Raw genomic sequence first — 19,194 nt, forward strand, 5'->3', positions numbered from 1 at the left:
CAGTATTACATATATAGATGGGATGTATGGCAGCGGGACGAATGAGAGGCACCGGGTGAATTCGGAGCGCGATCAGAGTTTCAATATGTTTTCTTCTTTTACTCCGTATACTCTGTTTGTTTGTACTGTAACATACTTTGATCCTTTGTCAGTTCTTTTTCTTATAGAATTGTTGGCGCGGGGAGATTAAAGTTGATATTAGATAGATATCAATCAACCCTATTTCTTATATCTTATGTTATCAGGATAGTAGTTATATTGTACTGGGAGAAGTAGTAGGTGGTCCTGGTAGTTAAGCCCGGGCTTAATTTTGCTGCAGCACGCTAGTTAACTAAGGTCGACGCCGGTCTTCTTGGCCATGAGGATCATTTTCTGTCTAATCTCCCAAGACTTTCCGTGTTATATTCGCGGATTTATAGTAGTAGTAGTTAGTAACTAGTAGTTAAAAGTTACCATCTAAATTCGCATCTCAACTACAACTTTTCTTTCTTTTAAAACATCCTCGGAATAGATAAGATTATTGCAATGGACAGGGGAACGAACTCCACCACATCTTAGAGCAAATTCGCATAAGCCAACTTCTTCTCGTGAAGGTCGCCGTGCTGTGATGCTGACAGGGCATTCTTCTTAGCAAAAAGTTTGTTCCTACAGATCTGAGAGTGTCCCATCCCATCCCTCATATAGTGCGGTTTCTTTTCCTACCAGAGTTTAGGAAATCTTGTGTCCTTTCTCCTTCTTTTTTTTTGTCCCTTTTTGTAAGATGGAAGTGTAGAAATAGTTCCACTGCCTTATGGAATAGTAATAAATGGAAACTGTCCCGGTTGTGCAGTTGTGCAACCATTCGACGCTTACGGAATTGCAAGCCACCGCCTGCCTACATTAGTAGTTCCAGAGAATCAAATCATTCGCACAGAGTACTCCGTAAAGTAAAATAAGTGATGATAAGTTTGATATTTGTTCGAGAGAGAGAGAGAGAGAGAGATGAAACTCCCCCGCCCTCCGTTGTCGGGGAACAACTCTTTCCACTTAGTTAAACCCTTGGTGCCTAAATCCCCTTCTGCTGGTTGGTTTGGCCCAAGCTGCAGGCCAAGGTTTGGGGGGGGGGGGGGGGGAAGTGGATCCTTGCCGTTTCTTGGGTTCGATGTCTGTCGCCAATTACCATTTACCATACCAGGCTTTTGATTGGCGGCTGGCTTGAGCTCCTTATCTCACTTATCAGCGGCGTTCAAGATAGCGCGAATATTTTTCTTTCATCAGAACCCGAAGCTCCAGCTCCATTTCCAGCTCCATCGTCAGTGGCTTGTCTAAAAGTCAGTGAGTGCAAGGAGGGAGGGGGAGGAGGAGGAGGAGGAGGAGGGCGACTAGATCGTATATTTTGCCGTCGCCATTGGGGAAAGTATTAAGACATGGACGCCGCAAATATAATATAAGTTACCGGTTTATATATATATATATATATAGGATTTCCTCTTGCAGAAAGTAGTTATAGAGCTGTCGGAGGTAATATCAAGCTTGTCTCGATTATTGATATTTAAGTTGTTCGGGGGTTCAAGTAGTAACTAACTAAACTACTAGTAAGTAGTAATACTTTTTGCCACAGGAAATGTATCGTATTCCCTTTCTCGAGTCAGTTGGCTGGTTTAACTATATATTATTCCTCGTTTGCCTCTTTGTCTCTGATCTGTTTTGATCTGTCTCTTCCCAACATTTCGACACCAAAGCCCTAAGTTAGCCCTAGGTAACTAACTTGGGATTGCACCAAGGGTAATAACCAAAAAAGGCCACTCCAGCATATTAACCAGAACCAGCCACCCAAGGAAATCTCCAAATCCCCATAACTAAGCATAAGCCAAATAAATACCCTGGATATCCCAAAAATCCCCTTAGTAAATCCAACGTAACCCGGCCTTTTTCTCAGTATCTGTCGGTCACCGACGGAAGCATGGGTTTCTTGGAACACCCTTATGATCAAAATCTCGAAGAGGAACCGCCGTTTGAGTATTCGGAGTACAAGGCAGAGAAGGGATATGGCTGGGCAGAGGCCTTACCGAAACGGCAAGGTCTCTATGACCCGGAGCTGGAGAAAGATGCCTGTGGCGTAGGCTTCGCAGCGTGAGTTGAAGAATCCTCCTCCTCCCCCCCCCCCCCCCCCCCTTTTTTTTTTTTTTTTTTCACTGGCGGTAGGATAATGTAGCGGCTAACAATCGCCTGCGCAGCCATATCAAGGGAAAGGCGAGTCATAAAATAGTCAGCGATGGTAAGAAATGCCACAATGCCGTACTATTGATTATTGCAGCGCGGAACTGGTGGTTCTAACCTTCTGTTCTCCCGCACAGCCCGGAATTTGCTGTGCAATATGACCCATCGTGGTGCGGTTGGGTCTGATGCGAGGGACGGCGATGGAGCTGGAGTGATGACCAGCATCCCGCACAAGTTCTTTGTGAAGCACTTCGCACGGGATGCCGGCGTCGAGCTGCCGCCGATCGGCCAGTATGCCACGGGAAACTTGTTCTTTAAACCTGACCCTGAGGCACTGAAAGAATCTATAGTTACCTTTGAAGAGCTGGCCAGAGAGCTCCAGCTGCGCGTGTTGGGCTGGCGTGATGTCCCGCGCGATTCCACCTTGCTGGGCCCTGCGGCGCTTTCCCGCGAGCCCATTATCATGCAACCGTTCGTTGTGCTTCACTCCGCCTATGGCGACGGGACGAGGCCACGGAATACAGACCCAGACCAGTTCGATGACCGCGCTTTCGAACGCCAGCTGTATTTCCTTCGAAAACGCGCGACTCATGTACTGGGCCTTGCCAACTGGTTCTACGTCTGTTCCCTTAGCAACCGCAACATCGTCTACAAGGGCCAGCTGGCTCCCGTCCAGGTCTACGAGTACTATCATGATCTGGTCTCCGTTGACTATGAAGGCCATTTCGCGTTGGTCCACTCCCGGTTCTCCACAAACACATTCCCATCCTGGGATCGCGCTCAACCCCTGCGCTGGGCTGCGCACAATGGCGAAATTAATACTTTGCGCGGCAACAAGAACTGGATGAGAGCCAGAGAAGGCGTTCTGCGATCGGAGATTTTCGGTGATGAACTGGACTATCTCTACCCGATTGTTGAGGACGGTGGTTCAGACTCCGCCGCCTTCGACAATGTGCTCGAACTACTCACCATGAACGGAGTTCTGTCCTTGCCAGAAGCCGTGATGCTGATGGTCCCGGAGGCGTGGCAGGACAATCCTGCGATGGACCCCGCAAAAGCTGCTTTCTACGAATGGGCTGCTTGCCAGATGGAGCCTTGGGACGGCCCTGCGCTCTTCACCTTCTCTGATGGTCGTTACTGTGGCGCTAACTTGGATCGCAATGGTCTTAGGCCCTGCCGTTACTACGTTACGGATGACGATCGTATCATTTGCGCATCCGAAGTCGGTGCTATTCCATTTGATCCCGAGCGCATTGTTGAAAAGGGGCGTCTACAGCCCGGAAAAATGCTGCTCGTTGACACTCTGGCTGGAAGGATCATTGATGACGCTGAGTTAAAGAGCACTGTTGCCAGCCGCCATGATTTTCGAGCTTGGATTGAAAGAGAGCTACTTCGCCTCCCTGAAATTCAGAAAAGCCTGATGCAGAAAAATGTTGACCTAACATACGCTTTGGACGATTCTACAGTCCAGGGTGATGTAAGACTCCATGCTTTTGGCTATTCATACGAGCAAGTCAGTCTCATTTTGGGTCCAATGGCAGCAGATTCGAAGGAGGCGCTTGGATCTATGGGTAACGATGCCCCTCTTGCATGTCTTGCTCAACAGCCACGGCTTCTATATGAATATTTCCGTCAGCTATTTGCGCAGGTCACCAATCCTCCAATCGATCCAATTCGAGAGGCAATTGTCATGTCTCTTGAGTGCTACGTGGGTCCGCAAGGGAATCTTCTGGAGATGGATTCTTCGCAGTGCCATCGCCTCCTGCTCACTTCACCTATTTTATCACTGGATGAGTTCAGTGCGATCAAAAATATTGCGTCAATCCATGCCGACTGGCCCGTCAAAACGATCGACATCACGTTTGAGAAGGCAAAAGGAGTTCAAGGTTATTTGGACGCTCTGGATGATATCTGTAACGCCGCAACGGAAGGTATTCAAAACGGCGATAAGGTGCTTATCCTTTCCGACAGAGCCACCTCCGCTGACCGCGTTCCTGTCTCTGCTCTTCTTGCCACTGGCCTCGTCCACCATCATCTCGTTCGAAACAAGTGGCGGTCGCTAGCTGCTTTGATTATCGAAACAGCAGAAGCTCGAGAGGTACACCACATGTGCGTCCTGCTTGGGTATGGTGCGGATGGTATCTGCCCTTACCTGGCTATGGAATGCATTCTGAAGATGAACCGTGAGAACTTGATCCGCAAGGAACTTTCTGACGAGAAGGTCATCGAAAACTACAAGGCGTCAGTTGATGGCGGTATCCTCAAAGTAATGAGTAAAATGGGCATCTCAACTCTCCAAAGCTACAAGGGCGCCCAGATCTTTGAAGCCCTCGGAATCGATGACAGCGTTATTGATCGTTGTTTTGCCGGCACTGCCAGTAGAATAAGAGGTATGACATTTGAGCAGATTGCGCAGGATGCATTTGCCTTCCACGAGCAAGGTTTCCCATCGCGAATTATTCGTGAAATCCCTGGTTTGGCTGAATCCGGCGAATATCATTGGCGTGATGGTGGCGAACACCATGTCAATGATCCCATCAGCATTGCCAACATTCAGGATGCAGTTCGCACGAAGAACGACAGATCTTATGAAGCGTATGCACGCTCAGAACATGAGCAAATCAAGAACTGTACCTTGCGTGGATTGCTCGATTTTGACTTCGAACAACGCACTCCAGTGCCAATTGATCAAGTCGAGCCGTGGACTGAAATAGTTCGCCGTTTTGTCACTGGCGCCATGTCTTATGGGTCCATTTCCATGGAATCTCACTCTACCCTTGCTATTGCAATGAATAGGCTTGGGGGCAAGTCGAATACGGGAGAGGGTGGTGAAGATGCGCAGCGTAGCAAGGTGATGGAGAATGGCGATACAATGAGATCCGCCATCAAGCAGATTGCTTCTGGCCGATTTGGTGTTACTTCCAGCTACCTTGCTGACGCCGATGAACTTCAAATTAAAATGGCCCAGGGTGCCAAACCTGGTGAAGGGGGAGAGCTTCCTGGCCATAAAGTTTCCGCTGAGATCGGCAAGACCCGCCACTCCACCCCTGGCGTAGGCCTTATTTCACCACCACCGCATCACGATATCTACTCAATCGAAGATTTGAAACAACTCATATACGATCTGAAGTGTTCGAATCCTCGATCGCGCGTTTCTGTCAAGCTCGTCTCTGAGGTGGGCGTTGGTATTGTTGCTTCTGGTGTGGCCAAGGCCAAAGCAGACCATATCTTGATCTCAGGTCATGATGGAGGCACCGGAGCTTCTCGATGGACTGGAATAAAATATGCTGGGCTTCCCTGGGAGCTCGGTCTTGCAGAGACTCACCAGACACTGGTTCTTAATGATCTTCGCGGCCGTGTTATTGTTCAGACTGATGGCCAGCTACGCACTGGTAGGGACGTGGCTATGGCGTGTTTGCTTGGAGCAGAGGAATGGGGCTTTGCGACGGCGCCTCTCATTGCTATGGGTTGTGTGATGATGCGCAAATGCCATTTAAAGTAAGTATCAACGTCTTTCCTTATCCTGACGCTATGCTATGTTGTTTGTTCTCCTGTGACTAGAGGGTGCTTTTTCCGCGAGGATATTCGACGAGGTTTTGTGATATCTATTTAGGAAACTGCTATGGCTAACTTTTGTTATCTTCGTCTAGCACCTGTCCAGTTGGGATTGCAACCCAAGATCCCTTTCTCCGACAAAAATTCAAAGGGACCCCTGAACACGTTATCAACTTCTTCTACTATATTGCGAACGAAATGCGAGCGATCATGGCCAAATTGGGAATCCGCACTATTAACGAGATGGTAGGCCGTGTTGACCTGTTGAAGATGCGGGATGATCTCCCTTCATCCAAAATGGAAAATATCGACCTGTCTCTCATTCTCACTCCCGCCCACTCTCTGCGCCCTGGGGTGGCGACTTACAATGTTCGAAAACAAGACCACCGCCTCCATGTCCGTCTGGACAATAAGCTCATTGCAGAATCTGAACTGGCGCTGGAAAAAGGCTTGCCATGCCGTATTGAGTGTGACGTCGTTAACACTGACCGCACAATGGGTGCTACTCTTTCATACCAGATTAGTCGTCGCTATGGGGCGGCTGGCCTTCCACAAGACACTATTCACGCAAATATCAAAGGATCCGCAGGTCAATCCTTCGGCGCGTTCCTTGCACCCGGTGTAACCTTAGAGCTTGAGGGTGATGCCAATGACTATGTTGGTAAAGGCTTGTCAGGAGGCCGTTTGATCGTGTATCCTCCTCGCAGCGCGGTTTTTAAATCCGAGGAGAACATCATTGTTGGGAATGTCTGCTTGTATGGCGCCACACTTGGTCACTGCTACTTCCGCGGTGTAGCTGCGGAACGATTTGCTGTACGTAACTCTGGCGCCACAGCGGTCGTAGAGGGAGTCGGTGATCATGGTTGTGAATACATGACCGGAGGCCGTGTTCTGATTCTCGGACCGACTGGCCGAAATTTCGCAGCTGGAATGTCTGGCGGTATCGCCTATGTCCTCGACGTGAACCGGGACTTTCACTCGAAAATTAACATGGAAATGGTTGAAGTTTCTGGGGTAGAAGACCCAGCAGAGATTGCCTTCTTACGCGGGCTCATCGAAGACCATCATCACTATACCGGCTCAGAGCTTGCAGCCCGTATACTTCTTGACTTTACTCGGGCCCTAAACCATTTCGTCAAAGTTCTTCCCACCGATTATAAGAGGGTACTAGAGGAGGAAGCTAGAAAGGCTGCCGCCGCGAAAAAGCCTGAGTTCACTCTTCCATACCAGTCCGGAAATCCCACAGGGGAAGCCGCTAAAAAGCTCCACGATAATCGCGAGGAAACCAAGAAAAGTGATCTTCTAGATATCGAGGACAGCGTTGGGGACTCGAAGACGGAGAAAAAGCGCACTGCCTTGATCCTCGACAAAACCAAAGGTTTTATGAAGTATAACCGCCATAGCGAGAAATATCGTAACCCAAGGACTCGAACTCGTGACTGGGCAGAGTTGAGCACACGTCTAACGGACGATGAATTGAAGTACCAGTCCGCTCGTTGCATGGACTGTGGTGTTCCCTTCTGTCAATCCGATACTGGATGCCCCATTTCCAACATTATTCCCAAGTGGAATGAACTTGTCTTTCAGAATCAGTGGCAGGACGCGCTTAATCGGTTGCTCATGACAAATAACTTTCCAGAATTCACAGGTCGCGTTTGCCCAGCTCCTTGCGAAGGCGCTTGCGTTCTTGGAATCATTGGAGACCCCGTTGGTATCAAGAGTATCGAGTGCGCAATAATCGACCGTGGCTTTGAAATGGGCTGGATGGTTCCAACTCCCCCAGCAATTCGCACAGGCAAAACTGTCGCCATTATTGGCTCGGGCCCGGCTGGCCTTGCTGCTGCGGATCAGCTCAACCGTGCTGGCCACAGCGTGACTGTATATGAGCGTGCCGACCGTATTGGAGGCCTGCTAATGTATGGCATTCCAAACATGAAGCTTGATAAGAAGATCGTTCAGAGACGGGTTGATTTCATGGAGGCGGAAGGTATTAAGTTTGTTACCAACACTACCGTCGGACCAGAGGGAGATATATCTCTGGAGCAATTACGGAAAGAAAGCCAGGCGGTCATAATCGCCACTGGTGCGACGGTTGCAAGAGACTTGAAGATCCCCGGCCGTGAACTCGACGGTATTCACTTCGCCATGGAGTTCCTCCATTGCAATACCAAATCCTTGCTGGATTCTGGATTGTCTGACGGTGAATACATCTCCGCCAAAGACAAGCACGTTATTGTCATTGGTGGCGGCGATACTGGTAATGATTGTATCGGCACCTCAGTCCGCCATGGGGCCAAATCTGTGACCAACTTCGAATTGCTCCCGCAACCGCCCCCAGAACGGGCTCGTGATAACCCATGGCCTCAATGGCCTCGCATCTACCGTGTCGACTATGGGCACACCGAGGTGAAGACTCATATGGGCAAGGACCCCCGCGAATACTGTGTAATGTCGAAGGAATTCGTCGGCGAGAACGGCGTGGTTAAAGGAATCAACATCAATCGTGTCGAATGGACCAAGAGTCCGTCTGGCGGCTGGGACATGAAGACGGTTGAGGGTAGTGAGCAATTTTTCCCCGCAGACCTTGTTCTGCTCTCTATGGGTTTCTTGGGACCTGAGGACAGGCTGCTCGGGGACGAAATTGAAAAGGACGCCAGAAAGAACATCAAGACACCCCCCGGCCAGTATTCAACCAATGTACCAGGTGTTTTCGCTGCTGGCGACTGTAGGCGTGGACAGTCTCTGATTGTTTGGTAAGTTGTTTTTATGCTTTTCTATCTCATAATCTGAAGATTTTTTGCTGATATATAATTATTTCAGGGGTATCAATGAAGGTCGCCAGGCTGCCCGCGAAGCCGACGCGTACTTGATGGGTACAAGCTCTCAACTTCCTGTAACTGGAGGAATTGTCCGCCGTCCTGCGATTGACTCTGTGCCTATAGCGCAAGCGCAGGCCGCTGCCGCGTAAAGCTTGAATGATAGTTATCTTACTTCAGCGCCTGCCAGGGGCAACTTTCCGGATGCATCTACGCTCTTGTATTTAAAACAGTGGACATTATCGATGCCACCGCTAGCTCGGGACGACGATAAGCGGGGCAAATTGGACCCAGAGAAGTACGATGCTGATACATCTGGCGACCTGTCATGGACTTCAGAAGACGGAATTGTTATTTCTCATTATTAATAACATACTCTCAACGAGCGATGTGGCGGGAATTTTGAGATGCATTGAGCGACTTTGATATTTGTTCGTTGTTTTGATTTTTCTTCCCTTATTTTTTGGGGAAAAGAGGGGCCAATATATATATATACCCAGCGTATTTCAGCTTCTTTTGGCATTAGTTGCATTTTGTTACTTCGTTTTTGGGGATTTCTTTCCTCCTCCTTGCCCCCCCCCCCTCCCCCTCTTCTTCGCGCGTCGGTTTGTAACATTTGGTTAAAATTTGTCAACTTTCTTGCTTCTGAACGAGTTCCAACCTTGTCGGCTCCTCCTATGTGCCTGCCATGTGTGCGTGTATATATATATATATATATATTTATTTATACAGCTTGTCTCTTTTTCCTTGCGTACGTACATCCTTTTTCTACCAATCTCCGTCTCGAGTTGTGAAAGAGGATTGGAGAAGAGAAGGACAACTGCGCAGCTCGATTGAAAACACGGTTGCGAAACTAGGAATTTATTAAGCAATACCCGCCCTGATCTCTTTCGGCACCCAAATCTCATCTCTTAAGCTAAGGGTTTCTTGCAGCCGTGTGAATGTATAGCATATAATAGGCTGAGCTTTGTGGCGAAATTATAAAATGGGATCTAAGATAAGAATCAGAGTAAAATATTGTTACAAGGTATATATATATATATATATCTAGTCAAACATTGTAAATAGCAACCATCCCCTAAAAAATACCAATAATTAGGAAGAGACTCGACTCCTCAAGCGCCCTCTTCCCCTTTCTCCCTTTGCGCCGCAGCCTTCATCTCCCTTTCCAAGGCCCTCAAATCCCCCTGAAACGCACCTCTAACTGGCTCCGTCCGGACATCCCACACGTCTTCACTACTAGGCCCTGTCTTATACTTGACAGCCTTCTTACGGTATCGGTCAGAGATCATCTTCGCCTTCTCCTCCTCCGAATAGGATCGGGTGCGCATGCAAAACCAGAAATCAGACCAATGCTCGCTACATGAGCGCAGCTCGCCGTATCGGTATACGTTGACCCATTGGCCTCCGAACGACTGGCAGAAAAAGGCGTAGTCGAAGGCCGATCGGCAGGACATGGTAGTCGGGTATAGGGTTTCGGGGGAGATATTTGTAGGGATTTCAGTTGAATCATTATTCGAGGTAGAAGAAGGTGGGTAGTAGGTGGGTTCGCTGGCGGATGGTGGTGGTGTTGTTGTTGACGATGACGATGACGATGATTGTGATGAGTGAGAGGATGTAGAAGTGTTACTCTCATTCTGGAAGCTATTTAGAAGGGATTGTAACTCTGCTTCGGCGAGTTCATCGCGACTGACGGGCTTGAGGTGTTCGGGGAGAGTTGGCTCAGGGCTTTTCATGTGGTCGGGCGGAGATTGTGAAGGTGCAGCGCGGGGAGGTTCAGTTTGCGACACCGCTTCTCCCTGGTTAGGAGCGGAGCTCCACCACCAACCCATTGCTTGTTGTTACGGATGCGACTGTTGAACAGATTGTCCGGCGTCGAGGTATACTATATACTAGGTTTCAGCGGCGGGTAGCGCAGAAAATTGTTAAGGATCGGGCGATCAATTGTTGGTTCACGCGAACGCTAGCTGATTTAAATATATGCGTAGAGCATGTGGCTCTATGACTGGGTCTTATCGCAATCTCCTCTGTCAACTATCGCAGCTGGTCTGGACGAGATAGCTCCATTGGCTTGTCGCGACAAAACTAGCCCTTGATATTGCGGCGCAAAAATATCGAAAGGGCACGGGTCATGTGATTTATGGGCAACGATGGATGACTAAGCTCTCTCACTGACCAATCTAACTACGTCATAGCGCCTCTGTTTTATCTTTTCTCGGCCAAGTTGGAACGTCCCTGTTGTATTGTGAACAAAGTCATTGAACATCACCATGATGGGCCGCCAGTATTCGATAAGCATTTGTTTCACTGCAGTATGATAGGCATCCTGGGGAAGGCGTGTCTCAGGACACGCCGCCGCCCTCCAACCGGTATCGCTTGGAATCTCTCCCGCCCTGCTCTCTGCACCTATAAGCAGCTCAGGACCAATTTAAACCATGCTACTATACAGTCACGAGGAGACGAATCAGGGCATATACAAGCTGGCTCAAATGAAGCCATAGCCTATGTTGACAGTATGTATACTTCTGTTATGGGTACGAACCACATTTTTCAAGACTGATCCAGCCGCATCTCAGACTTATTTCCGCTCAGGCTGAAATGGCTGCGCGAGATTCCATTTACCACTCCAGCAACTGGTGCCGTTTCTGCAGAGCTTAAAAAGCAGATAGATAGACCGGATTTTGCAGCTTCAGAGCCACTGTCAGCCGTACAACGGGCTTTACCGCCCGAGCTGCGAGGTGAAATAACCCAAATTATACCTCGCTATGATGAGGGCGGTGCCTTCGTTAAGTTTGCCCTTGACTCTGGAGTTGATGCTACAGAGCTGGAGCATCAACTAAGAGATCACCTGGCAAAGAACCCCATCAGACCATGGTTTAACCCTTTTTATACCACCCACGCCGCATTGGTGCGAGGCCGACCGTGGATAGAGGATCTTTATCGTATCCCTAGCAAAATGCTCAAAGTTGAATTCCTCCCAACATTTCCTGAAGCATCCGCAGCAGAATTAACCCAGGAAACACTCTATTCATTGGCCAGACGGTATGGCAAGTTGACGGACATTGTGGCGCAACCGTCAGATTCCAAAGTTGTACCACGTTATGCACTCATTGAGTACAATAGGCTTCGAAGTGCAGTCGCAGCTAAAAATTGCTTACATGGTTTCAAAGTTTCAGAGGCAGAAGGGGGAGGAAAGTCAGAGACTCTGCTTAAGATCACCTATGAACAGAAAACGAAAAGGGGATGGATACGAGACTGGCTATTCAATCACCCAAGAATCGTAATCCCTGTTCTGGCCGCACTTCTCGCGACGATTACCGTTATCATCTTCGATCCGATCCGCACGTTCTCTATTAAAATTCGAATCAAGCCGCCTCTCCATCTGGAAGATAACATTGTCTGGCAGTGGGTGCAACGGCAAGCTAGCAAAGCCAACCAAATGATTCCGTTCGGACGCCATGATTCGGAAACTGGAGGGTTGAAAGCGGTATGGGAGGATCGGAAGAATGATATTCAACTCATCAAAAGTTGGCTGCTCGAGGTTACCAGTACTTTAATCATAATCCAAGGACCACCTGGTTCGGGCAAAAAGGAGCTCGTTTTGGATGAAGTGTTGGCGGATCGCGACCACAAATTAGTTATAGATTGCAAACCCATCCAAGACGCCAATGGCGACACCGCTACCATTAATGCTGCCGCTGCTGAAGTTGGTTATCGACCTGTCTTCTCCTGGATGAACAGTGTCAGCAGCGTGATAGATGTAGCGATACAGGGGACTACGGGCGCAAAAGCTGGTTTCTCAGAAACACTAGACGGCCAACTTGGAAAGATTTTGCAGAATACCGCGAATGCCCTGAAACAAGTGGCCCTTGAGGAGAGGAAAAAGGACAACAAGCATGCCAATCTAAGCGATGAAGAGTACTTGGAAGCTCATCCTGAAAGCCGTCCAGTGGTTGTTATCGATAATTTCTTGCATAAAGCCCACGAGAATCCGATGATTTATGAGAAACTGGCTCAATGGGCTGCAGCGTTGACTACTTCCAACGTTGCTCGCGTGATATTTCTGACTACAGATGTTTCAGCTTCAAAATCATTAAGCAGAGCTCTTCCGAACACTGTCTTTCACCAGATATCATTGCAGGACTGTTCGCCGGAAGTGGCAAAACGCTTCGTCCTTGAGCATATCCGAGCTGCGGGAGAAGGGAAACAGCAAAACGGCACCACCGAAAAATTGGAGCACATGGAAGGACTTGATGCTTCTATTCATGCACTCGGTGGACGTCTCACCGATCTCGAGTTCCTAGCTCGGATGATCAAAACTGGATCAACGCCAAAAGGTCAGTAACTCCTTCCAATGTGATGTATCCATTGCGTCCACCTGCTAAACTATAAAAATAGATGCCGTACAACGAATAATCACCGAATCATCGGCCGAAATCTTAAAAATGTTTATCCTCGATCTCCCTACCACTGAGAAGCCTCACTGGTCGCCTGAACAAGCCTGGTATCTTATTTCGAAATTGGGAAAGAGCGATTCAGAAACCCTGCGATATAATGAAATCCTACTTCACCCCTTATTTAAGAGCGATGGCGAGGCTGCAATCCAAGCCCTGCAGCAAGCTGAGCTCATATCCGTTGCCAATATTAGCGGCTCTCCGTCAACAATCAAACCAGGAAAACCTGTGTACCGTGCCGCGTTCGAGCAGCTTACCAACAATAAAGCCTTGAGCAGTCGATTCGGCATGGCGATATTGGGGCGGTTGATTGCAATGGAAAACCAAAACATCCAGAACTTAGAGAAGGAGTTACAGGTGCTCGGGTCTTTCCCAAAGCAACCGGGTGAAATTGCACCGCGTGTCCGTTGGCTACTGGGGAAGCTGAGCAGTTCGCAGGTTAACGTGGAGAAATATGAAAGGGAGGCTTCTCTGTTGAAGAGGATCCTTGAGGTGGAGTAATATTCTTCTTCAATGGTATTTTTGGTCGCTGCTTGCAGGGGCAGCAGTATGGCTAGTAGTTACTATTTTGTGTCCTAGGCCTACGAATGCTAGAATTGTTACTTTGGATAAGGAGGCGTTTCCGTTCTTGGTGCATTTGCAAAGTTATATTCCCCACTCTCAAAGTTGATTATTAACTTTTAGTACAGTGAATAATTTATAGAAGATAGCAAAATTGCCGGTGTCACTTCCACTTGAAACCCACAAAAACTATTAGGACAACCTTCGTTCTCTCATAGGGAAACGGTAGTACACAATGCCATATATAAAGCCAGCGAGGGAATATACAGGGCTGTCGACATGGATCCTCAGACGACATCCTTCAATTCCGTCTTTGGTTCAATATACCTGCTCAATGTCTTCCTCTTAAGACTCTTTTGCTCATACGCATAGGCCATCCCAATCAACGCTTCTTCGCTCCAAAAATCGCCTAGGAAGCTTAGTCCCATCGGTACCCCAGGGGCCCAGAGCACAAGATCTCTAGGGGTAGTCACCACTTCTGTGCCCACTGGCCAGGCACCCATAGGCACAGTCACAATGGGCGAACCGAGAATGCCAGGTCCGATCGAGGCGAGGCTACTTGGTAAGACGATAGCGTCAAGCTTGTTTCTGCGCAGAGCACCGAGTACGCCGCCTTCCCCAGCTAGCTGCAGAGCATTTTGATATTTTGGCCAGAATTCGGGGGAAGTGTTGTTGTAGCCGAGCGCGAGAGCGCCGTCCCAGGAGCCTGTATTGCGGTCTGGATAGGCTTCGAGCGGGAATGCCTGGGTGAAGTCGCGCAGGTCGGAGAGCGTATTGATATTGTTTGGATTGGTTTGGAGTTTGGAGAAATAGTTAGCAATGTCATTTACGAAGTCTGCGGAGATAACTTCCCCTGGTAAAGGGCTAGTATTGGATTCTTCGAGGGCAGAGTAGTTGGCATCCTTAACGATGATGGCCCCCGAATCAGTCATCACTTTGACAGCAGCGTTAAAGTTGTCAAGGATTTCAGGAGCAACCTGCTCGAGTACGTTTGTTGGGAGTCCGATCCGCTTCCCTTTGAGCGACGAACGTTGGCAGGCTGCTACGTAATTAGGGACATGATCAAAGGGGAAAGCGGATGTGTAGTTGTCGTTTAAATCCGGGCCAGCAATCACTTGGAGGAGCTTGGCGGCGTCCTTAACGGTTCTAGCCATGGGCCCGATGGTGTCCATATGCTGGCTGATGGGAACCACAAGATAGCGGGATGTGAGCCCAACAGTTGGCTTGATACCGGCAATGTTGTTTTGTCCACTAGGGCTAACAATGCTGCCGCTTGTCTGGGAACAGAAATTAACCTCGAAGCTCAAGGCGCTGTGTGTAGTAAGGTGGGGAAAATAAATTCAAGATAACTACCTCTGTTCCAAGAGTAGCAAAGCTTAAGCCTAAATCTGATGCCACGCCGCTCCCGCTCGAGCTGCCACTGGGATCTTGTTTCGGGACATAAGCTCCAGTCACTTGGCCGCCATAAGCGCTCCAGCCATTGCTAGAATTGAATGAGCGGAAATTGGCCCATTCACTTAAACCTGCCATTCCTAAGATGATTACACCAGCTTCCCTCAACTTTACGACCACTGTAGAGTCTTCGGGAAGTTCTGCTCCCAAAAGAGCATAAGAACCAGCTAGCAACAAGGTCGTCAGCTACCAGTGTCATAAAAGAAATCCCACTGGCGAGCGCAAGGCAATTCGGGAGAGTTACAGGTGGTATTCATCTTGTCCGCGACGCCGATATTGCCCTTAATGAGAACGGGTAGCCCATGTAGTGGTCTAAACATATTGAGTCAATATCGTGTTCAAGCGTTTGGCGGAATGATTGGAGATCACAAACCCGCGAAGCTTCCCGTGCTTCCGTTCCACATCCAGACGTCGTGCAATGGCAATCGCGTCAGGGTTCAACTCGGCCACAACCTGTAGTGTCGAGTTCACATCCGCGATCCTTCCGATATAGGCCTACCCTCCAAAGTTCCGCTCTTAGCGGCATTCATAACTCTGCAGGTAAATTGAATGGAACGTATACATGGTTCACAAACATTAACTAAATCAACGCTGGTAAAGCATCCTTTTGACAGTCCTGCCTGTAGCTGATTTGAAGTTGCATCAATTAAAGATGGAAAATGACAGCAGCGGGCTACAGTATTATGATTTAGTAGCCAACCAATTGATACGGAATTGGAGATAGGATAAAATGAAAACAAAGGCTACCTGGGACCTTGTCGACAGCTAGTGAAGCGGCCGTAGAAAGGGATAGAGAAAGTAACTGCAAAACCCTATACACAAAAGTTGGAAGAAACATTGCGATCTCAGCGTAATGACCCGTGGTGACAAGCTTTGAGGCAATTATGGACAGAATGAAAAAGAAATGAAATAAAATGAAAAAAGGAATGGACGGATTCCAAATAAGAGATGAAATTGAGAATATATCAGGGTAGCCAAAATAGACGTGAAATCCGCGGATGTGGGGATGTTCTTATCACGCGCTAAAGTTGCACCGCATTGATATATTAATTAATGATCAGAGCGGGAAATTCGTCAATGAGCTACGCCTGTAAATCATGCGGACACTAGCAAACTCTCCGTGCGACGTGATAGCGTCGCTCAGCTCATAATAACGCAGCGATAACGAGAATCCGGCGTTGTGCGGCTGAGGCGGATCCACAGACAGGCTGCCGACGCCTGCTGGGCTCGTCGAGCTTTTCATATCATCGAAGATTCAGGGGTTGCCGGTGTGGGGGAACTTCCAGGCTAGGATCCAAGCAAGGTAGCTAGAAACAGGAAACTCATTAATATCATGATAACCACCCCGATGCGGAACCTAGTTCGGGGTGCGATTGAGCTTGGGGGAACGTCAACAACGGTTCTGCCGGCCAAAATTTAGGTGATGCATTTCCCGTCCAATCTTGGTTGTAAGAGCAGTCCGGCTTGGCGGCGGAGTTAGTCAGCACCCGGCCATTTTAAGCTTAAACCAAAATCTTTATTTTGACGCCAGACCAAAACATTTTGTTGCGCCATCAGATCAGGTCGGAACTACTACCGGCCCGCAGCGAATATTAATTGATCTAATCTACCTTTAAAGAAAAAGCCTGCCTGAGGGATTTGCAAAATGTGCACATGAATATTAGCTGGTGATCTTGACGCCTTTTTACTCGCGGCTCTTATGGACTTCTTTTTCCCCACCGCTGTGATATCTGAGGCATCATCTACGGTGTAGACCTCTTTTGTACCTGGTGTTCTTTCTTTGCCTTTCTGTGGCTACAAGCGTCCACGGGTCGAAAAGCCGATCTCAAATACATATATGCATATGACCCTCTAGTTATATGAGCGCTATGGAGAATGCAATTATATCAACCCTTTCTCTGTCTCGAGAAGGCGCTGTGGAGTTTGTGTCTGAATCGTACTTCAAAATAATCATAGCCTGTGCTATATTAGTATGCATTATAACACGGACATATAGCGGCTTCCGTTCCTGTTTCAGAGGCACCAATGCTGATGAAGCATGGAGACCCAAAACCCTCCCATACTGGGTTCCATATTTTGGGCATGCCCTCTCATTGGGGTTCTGCCGCCGGAGCCTACTTAAACATGCTAGGTCAGTCTTTATATAAACTCCTCTACTTTTGTACATTCCTTGTGGCGTTATTGCCCTCAATATTTGCATCACCTAATATTTTTCTATAGAGACACCACCCCGGAGCCTGTTTTTAGTCTCTACATCTGCGGCCAGAGGCATAACATAATCACATCTCCATCACTGGCCAAGGCTCTTTTGGCCGAGCAAAAATCGTCGATCGTGCCCAATGCCTTCACCACATATGTTATGGAGCGCGTTTTTGGAGCGCCAAAGAGTACCAGAAAACTCAACCGGGCCGAATTCGACGCTCAGTGTAGATCAATGGAATTTCAAATGCAAGAACCGCTTGCATCCGACTGTTCATCTGCCACCATCCAAAAGATCGAGCAGAACATGCCAAATATGTTGTCCTTTTGCTCGAGTGTTGTCGATCAGTATCTATGGGAGCGGATGAGCACCATTTCCCTCATTGGTGATGGCGACGATCAAGTTTGCGAAGTAAACCTCAATACCTTAGTCCGGAACTTTGTTGCTGTAACTGTGATGACGGCAATCATGGGAGAAGACTTCATGGAAGCACTTCCAAATACCCCGGATGATATTAGGAAATTTAACAATAACTTCAATGCCATTATCCTGGGGATCCAACGATGGGTTCCCTTCCCAGGACTTCCCACCTCATATCGGTCGCGACGTAGGCTTTTGCATGGCATGGCGGCCTTTCATTCCGCGTTCGCAGTTGCAGAAAATGGTCACGATCCCGGATTCGACTGGCGTCAAATTGATGAAGTTTCCGAATTTATGCAAGACCACTGCCGAGCATGGAAAGACGCTGGACTTTCAGCTACGTCAATGGCTGCAGAAAGTCTAGCACTCTTATGGGCTATGGACACGAAACTGAACACAATCATATTTTGGAATCTCCTTCACATCCTAGCTGATGGCCCAATCCACTCTCGGATCATGAAGGAAATTGCCCCCTATTCTCGAGCCGGGCGGCCGAATGCTGGCGAGACGGGGTTCAGACTACCAGAACCGCCACGAGTATCGCTGGATATCGATCACCTTATTTCTTGCCCGTTGCTCAAAGCAACCTACTATGAGACCCTGCGCCTGCACTCATGTCCAATCACCTACCGGAAGATCACTAAGGAGTTCAAACTAACCGAATCCGCCAGTGATGCGAAAATCGCCAACCGAAAACAACAGACATACCAGTTTAAAGAAGGAGAATTTATCGCAATACCGCAGACTCTTCACAATACCGATTCACACTATTTCGAGGACCCAGAAGAATTCGAGCCAGAAAGATTTTTAGCGGAGAAGGCAGTCGATACCAGCGAGTCTTCCGAGAAGTCTAGACCATCTAAAAAACGGGAGTCGTTCACTGCCCAACCGGAGCTTGCACTTAAAATACCGGAAACATGGACTGTCTATGGTGGCGGCGGGCATACTGTGAGTCAGGATGGGAAATTCGCTGAAAGGATAACGTTGGGGTTCGTTGCTGGTTTGTTGGCAATGTGGGATATTCAGCCGGCTAAGGGCTTAGGATGGAAGATACCGAAACGGAGAACTGGTGGGCTTGTTTATGAGCCACAGACTGATATCAGGGTGAGGATAAAGTCGAAAGTGTAATTTAGAACGATATACGGAGTTTTATTAAATCTTGCACTTCATGTTTATTCTTGCCCTTTTACTTACACACAATATAATCCTTTTCAATTGCTTTCTCCCAATGAGGGAAACTGGGTTTACTTCCTAGATCGCCGTCGCCATCAACCAAGCCGCGACTGGAACTGCCCTTTGAATTGCGGCTGTTGCCCAATGCCTTGCGCTGCATCGACAAAACGTATCTCATGATATCAATCTTGGATATGCTCTCTTTTCTAACAAGAGTTAGTGGATGAAAACGCTACGGACGCTTTTCCGCTAGATATCTTCTTGTGAATTTAAGGGCAGGAAAAGCTCGCTATCCCGAAAGAAGGCGTAAATTTCAAGCTGAATATAATATATTATACAAGGGATAAATGTAAATGATTTGGGA

At 48.2% G+C, this 19,194-nt stretch overlaps 5 protein-coding genes across 7 annotated transcripts; 3 read left to right on the forward strand and 2 right to left on the reverse strand.

The window, feature by feature from the left end:
- Positions 1-1,438: 1,438 nt before the first annotated feature.
- Positions 1,439-9,628, forward strand: BDCG_05710. 2 transcript variants are annotated; one of them, XM_045421397.1, is made up of 6 exons: positions 1,439-1,574; positions 1,764-2,112; positions 2,217-2,257; positions 2,337-5,697; positions 5,850-8,507; positions 8,575-9,628. In XM_045421397.1, the coding sequence occupies exons 2-6, from the start codon at positions 1,943-1,945 to the stop codon at positions 8,720-8,722; spliced, it is 6,378 nt and encodes a 2,125-aa protein (XP_045281366.1). In that variant the 5' UTR covers positions 1,439-1,574; positions 1,764-1,942; the 3' UTR covers positions 8,723-9,628. The 2 variants fall into 2 exon arrangements, with proteins under 2 accessions (XP_045281366.1, XP_045277293.1); XM_045421396.1 differs by having other exon boundaries at positions 1,439-2,112.
- On the reverse strand, positions 9,334-10,665 carry BDCG_05711 (uncharacterized protein). Its single transcript, XM_045421398.1, has one exon. It carries the CDS (start codon positions 10,400-10,402, stop codon positions 9,686-9,688), a length of 717 nt encoding a protein of 238 aa, XP_045277294.1. The 5' UTR covers positions 10,403-10,665; the 3' UTR covers positions 9,334-9,685.
- A 71-nt stretch (positions 10,666-10,736) lies between these two features.
- BDCG_05712 (RNA12 protein) lies at positions 10,737-15,877 on the forward strand. The gene is made up of 3 exons (XM_045421399.1): positions 10,737-11,083; positions 11,147-12,907; positions 12,969-15,877. Exons 1-3 carry the CDS (start codon positions 10,885-10,887, stop codon positions 13,523-13,525), a joined length of 2,517 nt encoding a protein of 838 aa, XP_045277295.1. The 5' UTR covers positions 10,737-10,884; the 3' UTR covers positions 13,526-15,877.
- BDCG_05713 lies at positions 13,531-16,471 on the reverse strand (the record flags this gene model as incomplete). Of its 2 annotated transcripts, XM_045421400.1 has the most annotated exons (5): positions 13,873-14,862; positions 14,939-15,204; positions 15,282-15,349; positions 15,411-15,532; positions 16,143-16,280. In XM_045421400.1, 5 exons carry the CDS (start codon positions 16,278-16,280, stop codon positions 13,873-13,875), a joined length of 1,584 nt encoding a protein of 527 aa, XP_045281367.1. The 2 variants fall into 2 exon arrangements, with proteins under 2 accessions (XP_045281368.1, XP_045281367.1); XM_045421401.1 differs by having other exon boundaries at positions 13,531-14,862; positions 15,411-16,471.
- BDCG_05714 (uncharacterized protein) lies at positions 16,377-18,995 on the forward strand. Its single transcript, XM_045421402.1, has 2 exons — positions 16,377-17,168; positions 17,258-18,995. The coding sequence occupies exons 1-2, from the start codon at positions 16,897-16,899 to the stop codon at positions 18,783-18,785; spliced, it is 1,800 nt and encodes a 599-aa protein (XP_045277296.1). The 5' UTR covers positions 16,377-16,896; the 3' UTR covers positions 18,786-18,995.
- The last annotated feature ends 199 nt before the right edge of the window (positions 18,996-19,194 follow it).

Source organism: Blastomyces dermatitidis (assembly GCF_000003525.1).
Source record: "Blastomyces dermatitidis ER-3 genomic scaffold supercont1.6, whole genome shotgun sequence".
Classification (NCBI taxonomy): domain Eukaryota; kingdom Fungi; phylum Ascomycota; class Eurotiomycetes; order Onygenales; family Ajellomycetaceae; genus Blastomyces; species Blastomyces dermatitidis.